A 19,560-nucleotide genomic window follows, 5' to 3' on the forward strand; every position below is an offset into this window, starting at 1 on the left:
AGTGATTGGTCTCATGTGGGAATATGATTGCTATGGTCTGAATGTGTTCCCCAAAGTTCATGTATTAGAAACTTAATCCCCAGTGCAACAGTGTTGGAAGCTGGGGCCTAAGAAGAGGTGACTGGGTTAGAGGGCTCCACCCTCATGAATGGATTAATGTGGTTATCTGGAGGTGGGTCAGTTACAAAAGCAATTTCAGTCCTTTTGCCCCCTCTCTCTTCCATCTTCTACCATGGGATAACACAGCACGAAGGCCCTCACCAGATGTGGCCCCTTGATCTCGAACCTGCCAGCCTCCAGAACTGAAAGAAATAAATCTCTGTTCTTTATAAATTACCAGTCTCAGATATTCTGTGATAGCAGCACAAAGAGACTAAGACAATGACCAAGGTCCACCTGCCCCCTAGGGTTTGTGCAGAGGGAGAAGACAAGAGAGTAGAAGGGAGGGGTCCCAAAGAACATGGGTGATAAAGGGGCCTGGGACACCAAGATAGTGCTGTTTGCATAGAGGGAGAATGACCCACCAAAACCAAAGGGGAAAGAACTTCAAAATGCAGGGAGCTGTCCTCTGGGTCAGTTCTACCAGAGGTCATCTAATAACAACAGAAACATAATCTTTAGATTCGATAAGGTGAAAGCTAATGATTGACTCGGGACACTTTCAGCAGTGGGTGAGGGTGGGAACCCAGGCTACAGCTGGATGAAGAGAATGGAGATGAGAACATGAAGCCAGCATGTGTGGACAGCTCCTCCAAGAAGTCCCAGGCGAGGGCTGGTGCGGAGCTGAGACGGCACTCCCAGATGGGGCAAGGTGGGAAAGGCTTTTGTCCTTGTGGAGCTCAGGGTTGCTGGCAGCCCCCAGACTCTCTAAAGCAGAGGCACAGCTGATGCCAAGAGTGAGGGGAGGTAACGGAGGAGAGGATTTGAGGAGGTGAGTGAAAGTTTGACATGGCCCCTAAGCAGAGTAGAAGAAGGTCCTTTCGAAGACGGGGCACAAATTTGCTTTGAGTTTCCTGGGAGCCAAAGAAAAGCAAGAAACAGTATCAGCTGTAAGGCTGAAAGCATTCCGGGAGTTGCACAGTTTTATTTGTAGTAAGTCTGAAGGAAAACGTTCCTCATAGGACCTCAAAAATGGAGCATTAAATAACATAGCAGTCTCTGTCCTTGGGGGCTTTCCACCCCGCAAATGAACTGTGAACACTCAGGCTGTGCCCAGGCAGTCTGTCAAGGCAAACTGCGCAGGAACAGCGGGTCCAAGAAGCACAACTCCATGTGCTTCTTACAGACAATTTGAAAATAGAAGAAGTAAAAGGAAGAAAACAACTATAATCTTTTTTTGTTTGTTTGAGATGGAGTCTCACTATATCCCCAGACTGGAGTGCAGTAGCGCCATCTTGGCTCACTGCAACCTCCGCCTCCCAGGTTCAAGCAATTCTGCCTCAGCCTCCCGAGTAGCTGGGATTACAGGTGCGCGTCACCACGCCTGGCTAATTTTTGTATTTTTTAGTAGAGACAGGGTTTCACCACACTGGCCCAGGTGGTCTTGATCTCCTGATCTCGTGATCCAAACACCTTGGCCTCCCAAAGTGCTGGGATTACAGGCGTAAGCCACTGTGCCCGGCCTATCATCTTATAACCTTATAACTCAGAGACCAGTGGTAATATCTATGTATTTCATTTAACATTTTCCCACGTGTGCACTTACATAGATTGAATTATTGGCCAGGTGTGGTGGCTCACACCTGTGATCCCAGCACTTTGGGAGGCGGAGGCAGGTGGACCACTTGAGGTCAGGAGTTCAAGACCAGCTTGGCAAACGTGGGGAAACCCTGTCTCTACTAAAAATACAAAAAATTAGCCAGGCATGGTGGCTGCATATCTGTAGTCCCAGCTACTCAGGGAGGCTGAGACAGGAGAAGTGCTCGAACCCAGGAGGGGGAGGTTTCAGTGAGCTGAGACTGTGCAACAGCACTCCAGCCTGGGAGACAGAGCAAGACTCTGTCTCAAAAAAAAAAAAAAAAAAAAAAAAGATTGAATTGTAGAGAGTTTTCCATACTGATACTTTTCATTCAACAACACAGCATGAAATGTTAACATACACTCTTTATAAACATTCACTTTTATCATCACATTTTATCATGGCTACACAGTCCATGATATAGATGTCAAAAATGACCATGCTGTTCCTCTATTATTGACCGTTAAACTGTTTCTAATAACACTAATTGTACAAACTACCATTTTCTTAGAATTTATGACTTTTAGCACTGTGCTAGGCACCTTTACATGCATTATCTTATTTATTTCACAATAACACCTCAAGGTAGAGACTGATTTTATCTCCATTTTACAGGAGAAGAAATTAAAGCTCAGAGAGGCGCTTAACCACCCAGATGTACTGCTTTCCACTTCCTTGCTATTGTAACGAACACTGTGGTGAGCATCTTTGTACACTGTCCTGTAGGGAACGTGATGCTCTGAGCACCTGTCCCTCCTACTGCCTCTCCCGAGGAAAGCAGGAGCAAAGGGAATCAGGTACCCAACACCTGGGCCACCGCTGCCAGGCCCAGAGACCAGCGCCCCTTCCACTGACTGACTGCAGGCCATGCCAGCAAATAGCACTGTCATTCTGGGCAGTGACTGGCCCAAACAGATCATCTCTCTTAGGAAGTCAGAATGCAAGAAACAGATGGGACCGACATAGCCCAGAGAGAAGGCAGCAGGAAGAAGCCATGAAGAAGAGAGGAGGGGGTCGGGCGCAGTGGCTCACACCTGTAATCCTAGCACTTTGGGAGGCTGAGGCGGGCAGATCACAAGGTCAGGAGATCGAGAACAGCCTGGCCAACATAGTGAAACCCCCGTCTCTAATAAAAATACAAATATTAGCTGGGTGTGGTGGCACATGCCTGTAATCTCAGGCAGGGGAATCGCCTGAATCAGGGAGCGGAGCTTGCAGTGAGCTGAGATCGCGCCACTGCACTCCATCCAGCCTGGCGACAGAGCGAGACTCTGTCTCAAAAAAAAAAAAAAAAAAAAAAAAAAATTAGGAAGAAAGGGCATGGGGAGAAGGAGAGGGAGGCAGAGATAGAGAGATGGGGTGTGGCTCAAAGCAACAGTGAGAACTACAGGTAGAACAGACTGAGATGCTGGGTCTCAGGAATGGTGGGGTGACTGGTTAGGAGCTCAGGGGACAATGATCAGAGCTGCTTTGGGGACAAGAGTTATGTGATGAAGAGCCATGAGGCACAGCTGTACAGTGGCCGAGACCATTTTCTGGGCTTCCTCCCTTCTCCAAGACCTCCCTATAAGGATCTCCCATCTCCAGAGTTGCCAGTGTTTGTGTCGCCTGAGCAAACAGGTTCCTCTGGGCCTTAGAATACTTCCTTGCTTTCTTCCCAAGGAACCCAGCATGCTCTAGTGCGCAGCTCTGCAAGGAAGCATACTCACCCCCAGAGGCGTGAGAAGAAAATATTCTAACTAATGTCTACGTAAGAAAGAAAAGCAATTGGCTGGGCATAGTGGCTCACAACTGTAATCCCAGCACTTTGGGAGGCCGAGGATGGGGAGGGGAAGATGGCTTGAGCCCTGGAGTTTGATAATAGCCTGGGCAACCTAGCAAGACCTTGTCTCTACAAAAAAATTTTTTTAAAAACTAGCCAGTGTGGTGGTGCATGCTACTCAGGAGGTTGAGGTGGGAGGATCACCTGAGTCTGGGAGTTTGAGGCTGCAGTGAGCTATGATAGTGCCACTGCATTCCAGCCTGGGTACAGAGGGAGACCCTGTCTCAAAAAAGTAAGAAAGAAGAAAAAGAAGGAAAGAAAGAAGAGAGAAAGAGAAAGAGAGAGAGAAAGAAGGAAAGAAAGAAAGAAAAAAGAAAGGAAGGAAGGAAAGAGGGAGGGAAGAAGGAAACAGAAAAGAAAAGAAAAGAAAAAAGAGAGATTAAGCATACTCATATGCATTGTAGTGATTGGCAACAGAATAAGTATATAATTTATAAACAGACACGTTTCAATGAGGGTTTGTGATAAAAATTGCACACCAGTAGGATATGTGATCAAAACAGTCTGAAGACTGTTGCTCTGGTAGAAGGAATCTAGGTTTTGCAGTGAGGTTGGGCTAGGGTTCCTAGCTCAGCTCAGACACCTGCAAGCCTGTGGCCCTAGGTGAGTTCCTCAGTTTCTCCTGGGGTGTGAAAGGGTGACAGCTGCATTTGCCCCATGTGTTGGCAAACTCAGGGCAGGCACTGCTTTTTCCTCACCTTGCCACTAAGGCAGTCTCTCTCAGCCCGGACCACGTTGCCCACCATGTCACAGAAGTCCACGCCATTCGGAAGCTTGTTTGGCTTGGAGCTGTTAAAGTTGGAATACTGGTACAGCTCTGCCAGCAGATTTTTATCTGCTGTTTTCTGAAGCAAAAGAGCAGAATATGAAAATGGGGTTCACATTTTGACAGTGTGAAACAATAGGCTAGCTTCCCCTCTTTATTATGAAGACAATATAACAACCTTATAGAATGTTGAGAAAATGAGGGGTGTTTAGGATCCTAGGACCCCTTCCAAACTCCTATCTACATTATTTCTTTTCTTTTTTTTTTTTTTTTGAGACGAAATTTCACTCTTGTTGTCCAGGCTGGAGTGCAATGGTATGATCTCGACTCACTGCAACCTCTGCCTCCTGGTTCAAGCAATTCTCTTGCCTCAGCCTCCGGAGTAGCTGGGATTACAGGCGCCCACCACCATGCCCAGCTAATTTTTTGTATTTTTAGTAGAGACAGGGTTTCTACTAAAAACTGTTGGCCAGGCTGGTCTCGAACTCTTGACCTCAGGTGATCCACCTGCCTCAGCCTCCCAAAGTGCTATCTACATTATTTCTGTTTTCCCTTATATGATTTGAGGAAATGTACACGAACACAAATACGTAACTTCAATCGTAATGATTTATATATGATTCGTCTGGCTGACTTTGATCGTTCTAAGAAGTAAAATATATATGTGATTTTTATGTCCTGCTTTATCTACTTCACTTTAGATTTTCATGTAGTTATGTTGTCTTCAGAATTATCATTTAAGATGATATATCCTGTTAAGACGTGCTATAATTTAATTAACTACTCGCTGATTACTTCCAATTACTACTAATATCACGAATAGCTTGGAGCATGTAGTTCCCCTCCCTTTGGGGTTATTTAGTGTGAATTTCTTAAAATGCTAATATTGGATATTACTATCTTTGTGGTTAATATATATCATTAAATGATTTTTAGGATAAAACTAAAACATGATGACTATAAAAAATGTAAAAATATGGAAAATAGGAAACTAATTACCGCCACCCAAAGGTGCCCACTGAAACACCTGGATGGCCCAGCTGACTTCCTAACTGGGCTCTGGCCATGGTCAATGAAAGAACAGTTCATGATTCACGGCACTGACTCTGAGTTAGATGACTGCAGTCAGGTGGCAGCTCCGCCATGTGCTGGCTGTGCCACCTTTGCAGGACACTTAGCTTAGCCACCATCAATGGATTGTATGACTGTTCCAATGCAGACTCACACCCCCCTTAGGCCTTGTGCTGTTTTGGAATTTCCTAGGCTAAAAGGTGTTAAGAAGGATAAGAACAACATACTGTTTCAGATTCCCTAGCAGTTAAAGGTTTGGATACTTAAGACCTAGGCAGTGTAAAGAACAAGCTAAGGGCTGGGCACGGTGGCTCACACCTGTAATCCCAGCACTTTGGTAGGCTGAGATGGACAGATCACTTGAGGTCAAGAGTTCGAGACCAGCCTAGCCAACATGGTGAAACCCCATCTCTACCAAAAATGCAAATTTAGCCAGGTGTGGTGGTGCATGTGTTAATCCCAGCTACTTGGGAGGCTAAGACAGGAGAATCACTTGAACCCTGGGGGCGGAGGTTGCAGTAAGCTGAGATCGTGCCACTGCACTCCAGCCTGGGTGACAGAGAGAGACCCCATCTCAAAAAGAAAAAAAGAAATAAAGAACAAGCCAAGGAGGATCTGAAACGCGGGGCTGTGCGGTGGGGCCAGATTGCTGCAGGGGAGGCAGTGGGGAGAGCCTGTCTCAAGTCAGAGGACTGAGCAGGAAGTGGGGCCTGTCATCAGTGAGCTGCATGACCCTGTGACAAGTCACCTTCTGCTCCTGAATCTCAGCTTCCTGAGGCATCCGCAGCAACTCTGCAGTGGCACAACTAGCATGGGGTGTGACTCAGAGCAGCTGCACAGGAGCCTGCAGTGTGGACAGCCCCTTGGAGCTGCATGGCACAGTGGCTCTGGATTAGACCTGAACATCTCTGAGCAGAGACACCTTCTAAGTTCTAAAAATAAACAGACACATGACCTCTATCACCTTCCCTATTCTGAGGCTGGGGTCAGCTCTGCCGTTTTGAGGGTGTTATGAGAAATTCTAGATTCAGGAGCTCTGCGATTTTTCCTTCATAATCACTACCCAGGCACCAAGTATTCTCCTCCCCAGGAATAAAATCTTTATTTCATGCCTAGCAGAAGCCGGTCAGAAACAGACACAGCAGTAGATCCCTTACCCTTTTTATAACAGAAGATCTGGCATGTCTGAGTTCGGAGCCTTTGCAGGAATACTGAGATTTCCTTTGTCTCTTGACTGCAGAAAAATGGAGAAAGAGATAAATGAGTAACCACAGGGTCTGTCCACAGCTGTGCAGTGCTTACAACTGTGCTTTTTCATTCCACCTGAGCTGCCAGAGGATACTCCTACTACTAGTCTCATAGGTCCCAACTGTGTTGCCGACTTATCTGATTAGACCACTTGATCCAGAGAAGCAGCAAGGAGGAGCAGACAGACTGTGACTTTAGGTAAGTTACTCCCCTCCCTCCAAGGCTGTTTCCTCATCTATAAAATATATTAAATGGTACCTACTTCCCAGGTGTTATAAAAATTTAACAAGGGGCTGGGCACAGTGGCTCACATCTGTAATCCCAGCACTTTGGGAGGCTGAGGCAGGCGGATCACTTGAGGCCAGGAGTTCAAGAACAGCCTGGCCAACATGGTAAAACCCCATCTCTACTAAAATACAAAAATTAGCCGGGCACGGTGGCGAGCCCCTGTAATCCCAGCTACTCAGGAGGCTGAGGCAGGAGAATTGCTTGAACCCGGGAGGCGGAGGTTGCAGTGAGCCAAGATTACGCCACTGCACTCCAGCCTGGGAGACAGAGCGAGACTCCGTCTCGAAAAAAAAAAAAAAAACCAAGGGAATGTGGATAAAAGCACCTGGTGCCACATGTAGGTGGTCTCTAAATGGTACTGCCCCTCCCTCCTTCCTTGCCCAATGTCAAGAAGTCAGATTTAAGGTTCCTTCAGAAGAAGACAGAAACATCCTCATCTGAAACTTGGGATTCCTACTCAGTTGCATTTTAGACACTAAAAAAACAAACCCCATGAAAAGAGCATCAAGGCTGAGGGAAAGGTTTTTGCCTTTGTCTTCTGGACTGCTGCGAGTTTTCTCTCTTAAAGCCTTCTTCTCCAACTCAAATCTCTCAATTGCCTTCAAAAACCAAGAAAAAGGGGGGCATTAGGGATTAATGCAAATCCTGGAGAAGGGTGGGGTTAGGGTCTGGGCGTTTCCTCTTGTTGGTGCACAAAAGACCTGGAGCAAAGTTTGTGGCCAGTGCCTTGTCTTTCTCCAGGTGGTAGGTCCTGGTGGCCTCAGTGTCACTGACATCATCCCCCAGAGTGTCTCACACTGCCCCTTCTTCTAGGAGTATGTGATTTAGAGCAGGAATTAGAAATTAAACAAGCTATTGTTTAATCTCTTTGTAAAAGGGGGATAATAATATCTGTCTTCCAGGGTTCTTTTTTTTTTTTGAGACGGAGTCTCGCTCTGTTGCCCAGGCTGGAATGCAGTGGTGCAATCTCGGCTCACTGCAAGCTCCGCCTCCTGGGTTCACCCCATTCTCCTGCCTCAGCCTCCCGAGTAGCTGGGACTACAGGCGCCCGCCACCACGCCCGGCTAATTTTTTGTATTTTTAGTAGAGATGGGGTTTCACCTTGTTAGCCAGGATGGTCTTGATCTCCTGACCTCCTCATCCGCCCACCTCGCCCTCCCATAGTGCTGGGATTACAGGTGTGAGCCACCATGTCCAGCCTCTTCTAGGGTTCTTATAAGGGTCAAAAATAAAGTGTTTAATGTATTTTAAAACCCTGGCAAAGAGGCTACCAGATAGGAGCTGTTCAATAAGGGGTATCTATTATCTACCCTTGACCTCTCAAGAGAGACTTCTCTTGATCTCTGACTCTTCCCCACCCCCATCCTTCTACCCCCCTGAAAAGGAAGACAGAAAAATGAATGCTAGTGACCCAAGTTGCATTGATTGTCAACCAAGAGTCCAGCAATGAGCTTGGATAACAAAGTTAACAAACAAGTATGAGTCTGTGTTTTTGCCCTCAAGGGACTTACACTCTATTTGGAGAGCCAAATCAGCACTCGTGGAACAATTAAATGCTAAACTGCTGTGATTATGAATCAAAGTGAGGTCAACGTGGGCCAGAGCAGTCACAGAGGACTGTCCAGAAGAGGCGGACATGAGTGTTGGTGGCATCAGGCTCCTGAGCTTGATAAACTGGGAAATACCTCTCCAGGCCTCCCCCATCTTTCCCTTGCATCAGCACTCCCTGGTCTGCATGAGTGAAAGGTACTGGGCATGTGTGCAGGGGTGTGTGTATGTGTGTGTGCCAGTGGTAGGGGGGCGGTCACAGGGGTTAGTCTATGTATGAACATTGTTGCTCCAATTAAGTAAGCCGAAATTTAAGGCATGAGGAATGAATTGGATGGGTATGAGTCACTGTAGCAATATAGCAATATCTCTGATCTTTACCAATGTCATTATAGCAGACACTGTATGGCCTGGAAGGATGGATAAGATTTGCACAGAAAGAGGGGAGAAAGGATAGTTGAATGCTGAAAGAAGAGCAAGTTTTGGGGGGAAAGATGGTAAGACCAGCACTGGGCTGAGTTTACCTTTGAGATGACTTCAGGGCCTACAAGCAGGGCTGTTCTCCAGGAAGGCAACTCCCAAACCGGACCAATGACCGGCATTTTGGGGAAGTATTCAAATACACAGATTCCCGGGCCTTTGCATTAGAGATGCTTATTTCCTGGGTCTGCATTGGGTCCTGAATTGCATTTATAGTGGCTCCTGAATAAAAAATTAGCCGGGCATGGTGGCACGTGCCTATAATCCCACTACTTCGGAGGCTGAGGCAGGAGAATTGCTTGAACTTGGGAGGCGGAGGTTGCAGTGAGCTGAGATCACACCATTGCACTCCAGCCTGGGTGACAAGAGTGAAACTCCGCCTCAAAAAAAAAAAAAAAAAAAGAAAGAAAAACCTGCAGGTGAACTTGCCTGCAGCTCACAGGATCTCTCAAAGAGTACATCTTCATCATTGTAATCCTCTGCCTCATAGCCACCATCGAGAAGCAGGTCTTTAGTAGTGACTTGTTGGTTGGTTGACATTTCTTTGCAGCTCTCATTTTCAAATCTCTCTATCTCCATATCTTAGAGCTCTTTAGATTTATGCCTCAGATTTCTTAAGTGCAGTTAAAAATAAGAAACAAATACACGCCATTGCCAAAACCCAAAATAGCCAAAAAGACACTTACAGATGATTCACGCCTGTGTTCTTCCATCTTGTGGGAGCCTGCTACACAACAGCTACTTGCTTAACATTTAGCACTCCTGCCTCCCGAAAAGATGTGTGTGTGTGTGTGTGTGTTTGAGAATTATTGAAGGGTTTGTATTTTTTCCCAATAAAAATGTACCAAAATTAACCTTCAGACTTCTTATTTCAGGTCCACATGTAAGGATCTCATAAGTCACCATTCTGTCCCAATAATAAGTAAAGCTGAATAAACTGAAAAATCAACAACTCTTCTTAGATCATTCAGAGAAGTGAGGTCACAGGGCAAACTACTGCCTGAAAACTGAACAGACAGGTAGGTAGATACAGAGAATGCCAACTGGCAGGAGAATAAACCCATGGGCAGAAACCTCCATGGGAACCAGTAGCAAAGCCAAAACTGTCATAAATGAATTCTGGAGGCTCAGTGTAGACACCCTGAGAGGTAAAAACTCCAGCCATCACAAAAATGAACTCAAAATGAATCAAAATCAAATGTAAACATAAAACTATAAAACCCCTAGAAGACAAGAGGAGAACACCTAGGTGACCTTGGGTTTGGCCATGACTTTTTAGATATGACACAGAAGGTACAATCCATGAAGGAATTGATAAGTTAGATTTCGTTAAAATTAAAAATTTCTGCTCTGTGAAAAGACACTGTCAAGAGAATGAAGTGACAAGTCACATATTAGGAGAAAATATTTGCAAAAAAATCCAACAAAAGGCTGTTACCCAAAATATTCAAAGAGGCCGGGCGTGGTGGCTCAAGCCTGTAATCCCAGCACTTTGGGAGGCCGAGGTGAGCGGATCACTTGAGGTCGGGAGTTTGAGACCAGCCTGGCCAACATGGTGAAACCCTGTCTCTACTAAAAATACAAAAATTAACTGGGCGTGGTGCCACATGTCTGTAATCCCACCTATTAGGGAGGCTGAGGCAGGAGAATCGTTTGAACCCAGGAGGTGGAGGTTGCAGTGAGTCCAGATTGCACCACTGCACTCTAGCCTGGGTGACAGAGTGAGACTCCGTCTCAAAAAAACAAAAACAAAAACAACCCAAAACAAAATATTAAAAGAAATCTTAAAACTCAACAATAAGAAAATAACCTGATTAAAAAATGGGCTAAAGGTTGGGCATGGTGGCTCACGCCTGTAGTAATCTCAGCACTTTGGGAGGCCGAGGCGGGTGGAACACCTGAGGTCAGGAGGTCAAGACCAGCCTAGCCAACATGGTGAAACCCAGTCTCTACTAAAAATACAAAAAATTAGACGGGAGTGGTGGTGGGTGCCTGTAATCCCAGCTACTCAGGAGGCTGAGGCAGGAGAATCACTTGAACCTGGGAGGTAGAGGTTGCAGTGAGCCAAGATCACGCCACTGCACTCCTGCCCGGGTGACAGAGCAAGATTCTGTCTCAAGAAAAAAAAAAAAAAAATGGTGGGGGTTGGCGCTAAAGATTGAACAGACACCTCAACAAAGAAGATCTACAGATTATAAATAAGCATATAAAAAGATGTATGTCACTGGAGAAATGAAAATTAAAACAACAATGGGATACCACTACACAGCAATTAGAATGACCAAAATCTAGAACATTGACAACACCAAATACTGGTGAGGACGTGGAGCCGCAAGAACCCTCATCCACTGCGGGTGGGAAGGAAAAATGTTAACACCACTTTGGAAGAGAGTTTGCCGGTTTCTTACAAAACTAAACTCTCACCATAGGATCTAGCAATTGTGCTCCCTGGTATTTACTTAACATGAAGTGAAAACTTATGCCCACACAAAGACCTGGACATGGATGCTTACAGCAGTTTTATCTGTAATTGCCAAAACTTGGAGGCAACCAAGATGTCCCTGAGTAGTGGACAAATAAACCATGGTACGTTCAGACAATGGAATATTTGGCACTAAAAAGAAATGAACTATCAAGCCATGAAAATGGGTTGTTCCCAGAGGGAACTGGCCAGGCACAGTGGCTCACGACTGTAATCCCAGCACTTTCGTAGGCCGAGGCAGGCAGATCACGAGGTCAGGAGATCGAGACCACCCTGGCTAACACGGTGAAACCCCGTCTCTACTAAAAATACAAAAAATTAGCCTGGCGTGGTGGCGGGCGCCTGTAGTTCCAGCTATCGGGAGGCTGAGGCAGGAGAATGGCGTGAACCCGGAAGGCAGAGCTTGCAGTGGGCCAAGATCACGCCACTGCACTCCAGCCTGGACGAGAGTGCGAGACTCCATCTCAAAAAAAAAAAAAAAAAAAGATGTGGAGGAAACTAAAAAGCATACTAAGTGAAAGAAGCCAACGTAAAAAGGCTACGTACTATATGATTCCAACTATATGGCATTATGGGAAAGGTAAAACTATGGAGAGAGTAAAAACAACAGTGGTTCCCAGGGGTTAGGGAGTAAAAAGAGATGAACAGGTGGAGTACAGAGGATTTTTAGGACAGTGAAACTATTCTGTATGACACTACAATGGTAAATACATGTCATTATTTGTCCAAATTCGTAGAATGTACAACACCAAGAATAAATCCTATTGTAAACTCTGAATGTCGAGTGATGATGATGTAACAATGTAGGTCCGTTAATTCTAACTAATGTGCCACTATCTTATGGAATGTCAACAGTGGGGGAGGTTGTGCATGCGCAGGAGCAGAGGGTGTATGAAAAAATTGTACTCTCTGCTTGATTTCGCTGTGAACTTATAATTGCTCTAAAAAATAAAGTTTAGGCCAGGTGTGGTGGCTCACGCCTGTAATCCCAGCACTTTGAGAGGCTGAGGTGGGTGGATCACTTGAGGTGGGGAGTTCGAGACCAGCCTGACCAACATGGTGGAACCCTTTCTCTACCAAAAATACAAAAAATTAGCCGGGCATGGTGGCACACGGCTGTAGTCCCAGCTACTCGGGAGCTCGGGAGGCTGAGGCAGGAAAATCACTTGAAAGGGAGGCGGAGGTTGCAGTGAGCCGACATTGCACCACTACACTCCAGTCTGGCGACAGAGCAAGTCTCTGTCTCAAAAATAAATAAAGTTTATTGGCCGGGCACGGTGGCTCACGCCTGTAATCCTAGCACTTTGGGAGGCCAAGGCGGGCAGATCACGAGGTCAAGAGAGCGAGACCATCCTGGCCAACATGGTAAAACCCCGTCTCTACTAAAAAATACAAAAATTAGCTGGGCATGGTGGCACGTACCTGTAGTCCCAGCTGCTCGGGAGGCTGAGGCAGGAGAATCGCTTGAACCCAAGAGACAGAGGTTGCAGTGAACCGAGATTGTGCCACTGCACTCCAGCCTAGCAACAAAGCGAGACTCCATCTCAAAAAAAAATAAAAAATAAATGTTTATTAATTTTTTAAAAAATTAACTTTGAATACTCAATTGTGTAAACATGTTTTCAAATAAATGGAGAGGCCCCAGGGCACTGCAACACCTTGATGATCCCCGGGGCCCTTCCCTGTCAGAAGCTTTGTCTCAGCTCCAGCACAGGTAACTCACCAGGCTGTTGGCCGACGTCTCGGTACGCAGATTTATGTCAGCAATCTTTTGGTTCACCTGGTGCATGGAGCTAATAAGGCATGCTGTGAGGTAAGTCTGCTAAGGAAACTCAGGGTGATGATTACACACACAACAGGATGGGGCTTGTCTGGTGAGAAGGGCAGCCCCTGTCTACACAGCCTCTCTCCTTAATTATTTTCTTTGCATTCACAGTTTTCACATTTCTTTCTTCCTTTTTTCTGAGACAGGGCCACGCTCTGTTGCCCATGCTGGAGTGCAGTGATGCAATCATGGGTCACTGCAGCAGACCTCCCGGGCTCAATCGATCCTCCCACCTCAGCCTCCCAAGTAGCTGGGACTACTGGCGCACACCACCACCCCTGGCCTATTTTTAAAATTTCTTGTAGAGATGCGGTTTCGCCATGTTTCCCAGGCTGATCTCAAACTCGTGGGCTCAAGTGATCCACTCACCTCAGCCTCCCAAAGTGCTCAGATCACAGGCATGAGCCACCGCACCTAGCCCATATTTCTTTATCTTGTTTTAAATGAGATACTTTGCAAATTATAAATGAGAGTTGACCATATTATAGACACCTTGGAACATATAAAAAGTGAAAAAGAGCCATCCATAATGCCACCACCCTAACAACTCTGTTAGGACTTGGGAATTTTCCTTCCAGTATTTCTTACATACATATTTTTGTCTGTATTTACAATCTGAGTGTACGCCTGTTTTACTACTCTGATTTCTCTTCCAGTCATTATTATTATTATTATTATTATTATTATTATTTTTGAGATGGAGTCTCACTCGCCCGGCCACTCTTCCATTCATTATTATGAGCATTTTTCCCTTTGGCTAAAGGAGCTTCATGATAATCATTTTAAATGACATTATGCTAATCCATGTAGAAGATACACCTTAATATACTTAACTGTTCCTTGGATATTGAAATTTTAAGTTATTTATACCTTTTGGCAATTATAAATAATGCTGGCTGGGCACGGTGGCTCACTCCTGTAATCCCAGCACTTTGGGAGGCTGAGGCGGGCAGATCACGATGTTAGGAGTTTGAGACCAGCCTGGCCAGCATAGTGAAACCCTGTCTCTACTAAAAATACAAAAAATTAGCTGGGCGTGGTGGTGGGTGCCTGTAATCCCAGCTACTTGGGAGGCTCAGGCAGGAGAATCGCTTGAACCAGGAGGTGGAAGTTGCAGTGAGCCAAGATCGTGCCACGGCACTCCAACCCGTGCGATGGTGCGAGACTCCATCTCAAAAATAAATAAAATAAAATAAAATAAAATAAAACAAAACAATGCTGTGTGCCAGGCACGGTGGCTCACGCCTGTAATCTCAGCACTTTGGGAGGCTGAGGCAGGTGGATCACTTGAGGTCAGGAGTTCGAGACCAGCCTGGCCAACATGGTGAAATCCCGTCTCTACTAAAAATACAAAAATTAGCAGGGCATGGTGGCAGACGCCTATAGTCCCAGCTACTCGAGTGCTGAGGCAGGAGAATCTCTTGAACCCAGGAGGCGGATGATGCAGTGAGCTGAGATTGCGCCACTGCACTCCAGCCAGAGTGACGAAAACAACAAAACAAAACAACGAAACAACAAAAAAAAGAAAAATAAATAAATAATGCTGTGATGCATGTGTGATGTCACATAGAGAGCTGTTTCCATATTTTAGAGTATTTCTTTATGAGAGATTTTCAGGGGACAGATGACGGCGTCAAAGGGTATCTCAACCTTGTTTATCACTTAAAATCTGTTCAGTTCTATGGCCCCTCTTCCTACCCTCTCAGCTTTTATATTTCTTTCTGTCTTAGCCTCAATTGATCTAGGATATATCCTTTGTAAAACCCCCATAATCCTATCACCCCTCACTCCCTTCACATAAAGCAAGGTTCACTCTTACTTTCATTGCCCTCAAGTGTTCTTACAAATTGGAGGATACTTGAAAAAGGAAGATACCAAGAAGGGACATGACAAATCACAGCAGGTAAAATGGACTTGTTAGGTGTGGGATTAAGAAGAAAGAGGGGACATTAGAAAGCAGCCCTGCAAAGTGAGACCCTGAAGCAAATTCTGATGGGATCACACTTTGCCTCATCTTAAGAAGGGCTTCTGAGAGGCAAGGAAGGTGAGGCGGGCAGAGTGGTATATGCAGCTGAGCTGGCAGGATGGCTTGAAGGTAAATGAGCTCCACAGGAGATGGAAAGACCTGGGGTTATTTATAGTCCGAGAGGGTTATTTGCTGGACAAGCTGTAAGGTCCTCCAGAGATGGAGTTCTGTGACCCTGGAATACAACTCAGGGTCAGAAGTGAGATGAGGATGAACGAAGACAGGGCCAGGGCAGTAAGATGCTGGTAGAGCCTGGATGATGCCAGAAGGAGCAGATTTGGGGCCAGGGAGAAGGGCTGGCAAGTGAGAAGAGGCAAGGTCAACTTGATTAAAAAAAAAAAAAAAAAAAAAAAAAAGGCTGGGTGCAGTGGCTCATGCCTGTAATCCCAAGCACTTTGGGAGGCTGAGGCAGGCGGATCACCTGAGGTCAGGAGTTCGAGACCAACCTGACCAACATGGAGAAACCCTGTCTCTTCTAAAAATACAAAATTAGCCAGACGTGGTGGCTGTAATCCCAGCTACCTGGGAGGCTGAGGCAGGAGAACTGCTTGAACCCGGGAGGTGGAGGTTGCAGTGAGCCGAGATCATGCCACTGCACTCCAGCCCAGGCGACAGAGTGAGACTCTGTCTCAGAAACAAACAAACAAACAAGAAAACCCAAACAAACAAACAAAATATTTAAAGAACTCTTAAAAACTCGACAGTAAGAAAATACACAACCTGACTTAAAAATGGGCTAAAGGTTGGGTGCGGTGGCTCACGCCTGTAATCCCAGCACTTTGAGAGGCTGAGGTGGGTGGACCACCTGAGGTCAGGAGGTCGAGACCAGCCTGACAAACATGGTGAAACCCCGTCTCTACTAAAAATACAAAAATTAGCCAGACGTGGTGGTGGGTGCCTGTAATCTCGGCTACTTGGGGGCTGAGGCAGAAGAATCCCTTGAACCTGGGAGGCAGAGGTTGCAGTGAGCCGAGTCTACGCCACTGCACTCCAGCCTGAGCAACAGAGTGAGACTGTCTCAAAAAAAAAAAGAAAGAAAAAGCTGGGTTTCATGCTCATCTGTCTGAGGGTGGAGGGTTGCACCACAATTTCTTAGTTGCTATCAATAACATCTATAATTCTTTGGGAGATAGAAGGGAAAGAAGGCAACCACTTTTTAAAATTAGCTTTTAAAATCTTCTTCCCCATTCTTTCAACAAATACTTCCAGAGCTTCTTCCTTTGGGGCTCTTTCTGATTATGTTAGTAAAAAATACTGGAGTCAAACAGTCCTTCACAGTCTCAAATTCTTTTAGAGGATAGGTAGAGTTTAAGTAATTGAAAAAATGTAACTGGCCAGATGCGGTGGCTCATGCCTGTAATCCCAGCACTTTGGGAGGTCAAGGCGGGCGGATCACCTGAGGTCAGGAGTTCAAGACCAGCCTGGCCAACATGGTGAAACCCCATACAAAAAATTAGCTGGACATGGTGACAGGCGCCTGTAATCCCAGCTACTCGGGAGGCTGAGGCAGGAGAATCACTTGAACTTCGGAAGTGGAGGTTGCAGTGAACTGAGACTGCACCACTGCACTCCAGCCTGGGCGACAGAGTGAGACTCTGTCTCAGAAAAAAAAAAAAGGAATATGGCTGGGCGAGGTGGCTCATGACTGTAATCCCAGCACTTAGGGAGGCCGAGGCAGGTGGATCACTTGAGGTCCGGGGTTCAAGACCAGCCTGGCCAACATGGTGAAACCCCATCTCTACTAAAAATGTAAAATATTAGCCAGGTGTGGTGACAGGCACCTGTAATTTCAGCTACTCAGGAGGCTGAGGCAGGAGAACTGCTTGAACCTGGGAGGTAGAGGTTGCAGTGAGCTGGGACTGTGCCACTGCACTCCAGCCTGGGTAACAGTGTGAAACTCCATCTCAAAAAAAAAAAAGAAAGAAAAGAAAAGAAAAAATGAATGTATAAGGGACAAGCTAATAAGTAATGTGCATTATAGACCTAAGCACTGATTAGATCTCTGTGGCATGACTCAAGTTAGGTGTATTTGGTCTGATTGTAGGTGACACCACCAGAAGGATACAGGGTGGATTGTTCTCTAACTCCTTCCTCACAGTCTTCACCATTGTATTCCGTGCAACAAGCGAGACAGCCAGGTGCTCATCCACTGGTATCATAGGTAGGGTGGTGAGGTTGATGACCTCCATCTTCCTGAAGTGATTCATTGTCCAATTTCTTGTAAATGGACAAACAAAAAGCTTCCACTTTTAAGAGCCTCTCATTTCCCACTCCAATCTTGTCGTTTGTTTAATCAGCCTCCTGGAAATCATAAACAGCATAGAGCCAGCTCAGAAAACACAATAAGAAAAGCCCAACGTTCCCCAGCTACACAGGGTTGATGGCAAAGCACATGTCCCATGCCTGCATGGGGAATGAAAGGGTTCCGTCTGAGAAGCCTATTCTTAAATGAGGATTTCAAGGTATATGGACTTGTTCTTCCAATGTCTGATGCCTGACTCTCCCTCTGCCCCTCCCCCATGATGAAAATTGTTCTAGTTTTAAAAATAAGGAAACTAGAATGCGGAAAAGGCCAGGGCTCCAGACTACTCCAGACCACTCAGCAAGTCAGTTCCCAAACGAGAAATGAAATCAGATCTCTTTGCTTCTCTGAGTCCCAACTCTAAAAGAGATTTGCATTAGGTGACCCTAAGGCTCTCTCCAGCTTTCCGATGCTGTGATTCTAGAATACGGGGTCCATCTCCTCAGCGCGAGGCTCCTGATCAACCTGAAGCTTTCTGCTCCCTCTCAGAAAACTGGACCCAACCCTACTGTTCCTCCTTGGCTCTGGAACACTCTGGTCTAACAGCTCTCCAGGGTCCTTGCTTGTTGGCCAGGAGCCCATTACTTCCATCTGTGGGCCCTCTATGTCCAGAGTCTAGTGTGATAGGCCTCGTTATAATACAGCAAAAGACTTAGATCCTGCCCTCTAGAAGCTCATACATAACGGAAGGACGGAGAAAACGTTGAGTTTGGTGGGAACATGAACTCAAATGCCCTTTCACCATACTCTCCTTCCCTCTCCTCCGGTTCAGGCCTTTGCTCCATCTTCTCCACAGACATGCATCTTACACGCCAGACCCGCAGAACTTCTTCCTGCTCCCTGACCACACAATGCTCTTCCTACCTCTATGCCTTTCCAGATGTGGTTCCCTCTGTTGGACTACGCCCAGGTGACATATCTGTGGAAACCTTCTCAAATAATTCCAAGCCATTAGCACCATGCTTCCTTTGCAAAGCCCAAGGTTCTGCATTCATCTATCACAGGACTCACAATAGTGAACTGGAATGATTTGCTTCTACTGCTTTCTCCACTAGGCAAATTATGGATTAACTGTGATTCCTTTTAGACTTACCATGGTTTTTTGTTTGTTTGTTTGTTTGTTTGTTTTGAGACAGCGTCTTGCTCTGTCGCCCACACTGGAGTGCAGTGGCGTGATCTTGGCTCACTCACTGCAGCCTTGACATCCTGGATTCAAGCCTCCCGTGTAACTGCGACTACAGGTACCTGCCACCCACAACTGCCTAATTTTTGTATTTTTAGTAGAGATGGGGTTTCACCATTTTGGCCAGGCTGGTCTCGAACTCCTGACCTCAGGTGATCCACCCACCTTGGCCTCTCAAAGTGCTGGGATTACAGGCGTGAACCACCACTCCCAGCCCCTTCTGAATATTTCATACCATTTTAGGTATTCTCTGAAACATGGTAAGTTTTTACTGCCATTACTTGGGGAGGATAAAAGGAGAGGGAAGAAAACTAGCTTCCTTAAATATCTACCCTGTGGCAAGCAATATGCTATGTGCTGGGGGCAGGGCAGAAGAGTGGAAGAGTAAGAAACCTTCTGCCCTCATGGAGCACACATTCTGGCAGTCAAGATTCAAATGCCCTGTTTAAAGTTAACATATTTGGGCTGGGCGTGGTGGGTCACGCCTGTAATCCCAGCACTTTGGGAGGCCGAGGCAGGTGAATCATGAGGTCAAGAGTTCGAGACCAGCCTGGCCAACGTGGTGAAACGCCATCTCTACTAAAAATACAAAAATTAGCTGGGCATGGTGGCAGGCCCCTGTAATCCCAGCTACTAGGGAGGCTGAGGCAGGAGAATCGCTTGAACCTGGGAGGTGGAGGTTGCAGTGAGCTGAGATCATGCCACTGCACTCCAGCCTGAAAGACAGAGTGAGACCCTGTCTCAAAATAAATAAATAAAGTTAATATATTTGATGCTTCTC

At 46.1% G+C, this 19,560-nt stretch overlaps 1 protein-coding gene across 1 annotated transcript in view; it reads right to left on the reverse strand.

Annotated features, from left to right (window-relative positions):
* The window catches only part of FAM227A (family with sequence similarity 227 member A), a 71,436-nt gene that overhangs the window by 47,602 nt on the left and 4,274 nt on the right, over window positions 1–19,560 (reverse strand). Inside the window, exons 2-6 of the mRNA XM_055374650.2 lie at window positions 17,360–17,595; window positions 13,167–13,249; window positions 7,463–7,532; window positions 6,555–6,631; window positions 4,259–4,405 (exon numbers count right to left, since the gene is read on the reverse strand). Coding sequence (XP_055230625.1) covers window positions 4,259–4,405; window positions 6,555–6,631; window positions 7,463–7,532; window positions 13,167–13,249; window positions 17,360–17,501 — 519 coding nt within the window. The 5' untranslated portion in view covers window positions 17,502–17,595. The remainder of the gene's footprint in view (window positions 1–4,258; window positions 4,406–6,554; window positions 6,632–7,462; window positions 7,533–13,166; window positions 13,250–17,359; window positions 17,596–19,560) is intronic.

Source organism: Gorilla gorilla, chromosome 23, assembly GCF_029281585.2.
Source record: "Gorilla gorilla gorilla isolate KB3781 chromosome 23, NHGRI_mGorGor1-v2.1_pri, whole genome shotgun sequence".
Taxonomy (NCBI): Eukaryota; Metazoa; Chordata; class Mammalia; order Primates; family Hominidae; genus Gorilla; species Gorilla gorilla.